Genomic DNA, 4,975 nt, shown 5'->3' on the forward strand with positions numbered 1-4,975 from the left:
TGTACTTGAACTGACTTATTTTGAAGTAGCTTGACAATTTACTTGAAACCTATCCCCTGACAAAGTTTATTTTTCAATATATTGTCAAAACCAACGTGCATATTCATTTACTTGACAACGTAGCGTGACAATTTACTTGAAACCTGTCCCCTGACAATTTCTCAGTATTTCATATTGTCATAGAGAGTTCATATTCAATATATTTTAGATAATAAGATGGATCATTTGGGCTAGAGATCTTTGTATGAGCAATAATGTTCTGAAAATTGGCAGCCTGTCTACATTGCTATCGGTAAGCTCAAAACTTAATATTTGTTTCATATGGAGGTCACAGTTTGTCTATGGAGCAAATTTAATGACAACATATTTACATTTGAACAACTAGTCTGTGGTCTTCCAAATGATTATACACAGGCTGAGTCTGCATGTTACAGACTGGATGTTTCCAAGTCCATGTTCTTGCCTTGGCACTGAAACCAAGATACTAGTGCCAAGCTGGATTTACTGTGATAGTTTGTCATATTAGTTCTATATAGCACCAATGGTTCCCCACCAGTTCAAAGGGAAATCTTCAATTATGAGTAGCATTTCTAGCATATTTTTTTAATAGCTAGCTTATGCTTCATTGTTGTTTTTTTCTCTCACCTAATTCATACAAAGGTAACCTTCGTGCAGGTGAAAAGGGCCGAACTGCTTCTGTGAGGCAAGAACGTTCTTGAGCCTTATCATTGGTACTCACTGCTGTTTTACATTTCTGGACGAGCTGGAGCTGCTGCTCCCAGTCATGCTGTGCTTGTCCCAAGGCGAGTAGATGCATAGATAGGTCTGAATTCATTTCCCCTTTGCACAGATGGTTCATATATTTTCTTCTACTTGTGCTTCCAGTGTTAGCTACATCTACAACCAAAATCCCCATGGTTTCTATTCTTTCATAAATTGTAATGCACTCAAATGTGAAAGATTTTACATAACTCCTCTGACTTAGCGTAATGATTTGTGTATGTAAGTAAATAGGAACGGTTCAGTTGCAATTTCTGAGTCTGCATCTAGGAGATGTGAAAAATTACAGAACTGAAATGTTAGTTCCTGATTTGAGTTTCTGATCTTGCAAACTGATAGCTTATGCTTTGATTTGAATGGCTGTGGTAGACTTGTAGAGGTAGAATTGATAACTTGTGAGATAATGTGACCTGATGCCAATGCATGTTAGCTTTTGTATAGTGATTATATGACATGATCTTATTTCTGATTGTCCTGACTCTGATCTTTCATGATTTTCGATGTGTAGGTGCCCTTTGCTGGAACCAAAGAGGCCCACAAACGTCTTGGTCCACTTTCAGCCCGGCCCATACTGCCACCAACCAAAAAGTCCAAAACCCAAATCTTTTTCCCGACCCTAGTCCTCTTCCGCTCCGTTGTACGCCATTGCCAGCTCAAGCTGCTATACAGCCACGCTGATGCTCCCATTGCCGCCGGCGATCTCGCCGGCGCGGCTACACAAGCTGGTGACCTCGCAGCCAAACCCGCTCCTCGCGCTGGAGCTCGTCACCATCACCTCCCCGACTACCACTCCGCACCCTGCCACGCTCCACTCTCTCCTGCTTCGCCTCGCCCGCCGCCGTGACCACCTACCCCACGCGCTAGCGCTCCTCCGCCGCCTCCCGTCCCCGCCGTCTCCGCGCCTTCTGCTCCCGCTCATCCTCGCAGTGCTCCGCCTCCGTCGGCAACCTCAACTCTTCCTCTCCACCTTCAACTCCCTCTTCGTCTCCGGCCGTAGCCCCCTGCCGCTCCACCCACAGGTCCTTCTTCGCCTCCTTGGCGTCCTCTCCTCCACTGTCTCCCACTTCCCATCCGCACTCCACCTCCTCCGCCTCGTCTCCTCGCGGCTACCCCTCCCCACGCCACTCGTCCTCGCCTCCCACAACCTGCTAATTGAGGCCGCCGCTCGCTCTGGCTACGTCGCCGTTTCACTATCCCTCTTCCACCGTCTCCGCTCACTCCATGTATCCCCCGACGCTGACACCTACCGCATCCTTACCCAGTCGCTCTGCCGCAAGGCCCAGGTCCGCACTGCGGCTACATTGCTCGACGAAATGCTGCACAGGGGCATCCCTGCTGATCCGCTGGCATACACCACCGTGTTGAACGCCCTCTGCCGCAAGAAGCAGCTCCGAGAGGCATACCGCTTGCTTTGTCTCATGCGAGGCCGTGGAGTTTCCCCAGACATTGTGCATTACAACACGGTCATTGTTGGAATGTGCCGCGAGGGGCGGCCATTGGATGCCTGCAAGGTTGTTGGTGATATGGTTGACAGTGGATGCACACCGAATGCAGCGACATATGCAACATTGGTAAATGGGCTGTGTGTAAGCGGATTGTACGAAAAGGCGGAGGCGTACCTGGTGGATATGGTGGGTAAAGGGATTGTGCCTCATTTTTCTTTGTTTCATTCAGTTATCAAGGGTTATTGTGGAGTTGGGAAAGTGGAGGAGGCTGCACAAATCATGACTTGGATGCTTGATCTTGGAGTGACTCCGCATGTTGAGAGCTGGAGTTCAGTGATCAGATGTGTTTGTAATGACGAGGATTGTGTTGAGGCAGTACTGTTGCAGTTGGTGACAGGAAGGCGGCATGGTTTAAGCACAAGCAGTACCTTAAAATGATGTCATGTGACGAGGTGCAAAACAAACAATTGAGCTTCAATTTCTGGTGGATATAAAGAAACAGTTCTACAAGAAAATAGCAGTAGATATTGCAAAATCTGGGGAGCACAGTTATCACCTGCAGTAAGCAGTATAGAAACTTGTGGAGGGAAAATTGGTGGTTCTGAAACTGTTCTTGAAAAGATTCGCAAACTGATTTGACGTACTCAAGCTCGATCATGAAGACACCGACAGCAGTCACTATAAAAACCACATTGTTATCCTCATCTCTCCACCGCCGGGTCTCAACGAAACGAGCTTTTCCAGATCAATGGTTTTCTACAGCACCCACTTCGAATTGACAGTACCAAGACCATGATAATTAACCTGCAGCACCCAGACTTTGATTCGTCGTTGTCCAGTGGAAGAGCCGGCGTGGTGGGGGTGGACAGCTATCTTGTCGCCGTTGGCTCGTCGGCTTCAGGTTGTGTTTGACGACGCACGGTCACCACGATCTGAGTGGTAGGCTTGCTGGGCTGTTTTGGGCTACGATGCTGCTGAGGATCTCACTCAACAAGTGGTTTTTCTTCATCAATTTTGGTAGATTGAGACTCTGATTTCGCCTTGGTGTTTCACTTGGCAGGCAAACTCTACATGAGTCTTAGAGTACCAACAAGTAACAAAGGTTCAAAGCAAAGAAATCCAAGGCCAAAAGCTCATGAACCAAGCCTACTACTTTTTACGTACTTGATTTTCATGTAATTGAATGAGGAAGCAAAACTGGGAGAACAAATAATTGGACCTCTGCAGGATACCATCATCAATCTACATTATATGTTGTGTGATTTATACATGAAAATGGAAGTCATCCAGAACTATTCCACACATCAATAATGATAAAGGAGAATGACTGCTTAGATTGGGGGGAAAAACCTTCACTTTTTTAGGGGTAAATAATGAAACTAAGCACCGTTTAGTTTGATCTCAGGTAAAAGTGAATGACACTTTGAAACGCTCTCTCTCGCACTCCCGGTCATCATATTCTTTCTTTAATCGGTGCTCAGATTTGAAACTTCGAGGAGGAAGCATCAAGTTGAAAGCGCCGCTGAGATTTTGGTCCCTTTTTAATTGATTTTTATTTTCAAGAATGCGTTTGAGCGATGTTTGGATTTATAAAGCTTACCAATGATTAGAAAATTATGTTTAATTTATTTTTGTCACATGGCAACAAATCAAGCACTAATGTATTTTCTTTATAAAATATTTGTGGTAGCTATCCTAACAGCAACCACATAAAATTTGCCACAACTTAGTTATCAACCAAACAGTTTAACTTTGCCACGGAATGTGGCAAGCCACATGTGTGACAAGCAAATAACCTTAGGCGTGGCAAGGTGTGATCGGCAACCAAACATCCCCTTAGTGGCCAATGTCTGCTTCCTCAGTTTTCTATCAAATATACTTCGTCCTGATTAGTTTAATTTCTTGTGCGTTGTAGTGAAGAAAAAAAAGAAACTCAACAGGGGAATTGAACAACACTTTATAAAGGGGATAAAAGAACATGGCTACCAATATATGGTCGACTAGTTAGAGAAAGATGGATAGTATATATGTCCAAATGGTTGCTCGGTGTACGTACACCCAGATGCATGATGGATAGATACGACAATATGCGTGCCTGTTTCTTTGAGCTTCTGACGGCAAGAGCAGCCTCCACATATATGCAAGTCCAGACTCTGCTCTTTGAGGCGGTCAAGGATAGTGCTTGTAGTTAATTCAGAATGCTTAAGGTCATGTTTAGTTTCCTCCAAACTCCCAACTTTGATACTATGCAAAAAGAAGATTTCCCATCACATCAAACTTGCGGTACATGAATGGAGTACTAAATGTAGACGAAATCAAAAACTAATTGCACAGTTTTGTTGTACTTTGCGAGACAAATCTTTTGAGCCTAATTAGTCAATATTTGGATAATAATTCACAAATACAAACGAAATGCTACAGTGTGCTACAGTGCTATAACAGTAATTTTGCACCTCCAAACTTTGGGCAACTAAACAAGCCGGCTCTTGTCTGCTGCTACATGCACTTAAGTTTTCTTCCAGGCCACGTCCTTGCATAGGCTTTGTGCTTGTCCTCCACTCACTCAGCTTCCAGTGAAAACAGTCCCAGAACGGAGCATTATACTCGTGGGATGGTTAGAAACTGTGTTTCAATGTGGTAGCCTATTTCCTAATGCCTGCCATTACTACAGAAGAAGATTGATGTTTGTCCCCTTCTCTCTTCAGCTGGACGTAATCTATCCCTTCTTGCTCTAATTTCCCTTGGTCTTC

General features: G+C 44.7%; 1 protein-coding gene across 1 annotated transcript; it reads left to right on the top strand.

Annotated features, from left to right (window-relative positions):
• Positions 1–30: 30 nt before the first annotated feature.
• LOC101763530 (pentatricopeptide repeat-containing protein At4g01400, mitochondrial) lies at positions 31–3,533 on the top strand. Its single transcript, XM_004967681.4, has 2 exons — positions 31–823; positions 1,289–3,533. The coding sequence occupies exon 2, from the start codon at positions 1,458–1,460 to the stop codon at positions 2,661–2,663; it is 1,206 nt and encodes a 401-aa protein (XP_004967738.1). The 5' UTR covers positions 31–823; positions 1,289–1,457; the 3' UTR covers positions 2,664–3,533.
• Positions 3,534–4,975: the final 1,442 nt, after the last annotated feature.

Source organism: Setaria italica, chromosome V, assembly GCF_000263155.2.
Source record: "Setaria italica strain Yugu1 chromosome V, Setaria_italica_v2.0, whole genome shotgun sequence".
Lineage (NCBI taxonomy): Eukaryota > Viridiplantae > Streptophyta > Magnoliopsida > Poales > Poaceae > Setaria > Setaria italica.

Coding starts and splice junctions, on each gene's coding strand:
- LOC101763530 (XM_004967681.4), top strand. CDS start 1,458: ATGCTCCCATTGCCGCCGGCGATCTCGCCGGCGCGGCTACACAAGCTG.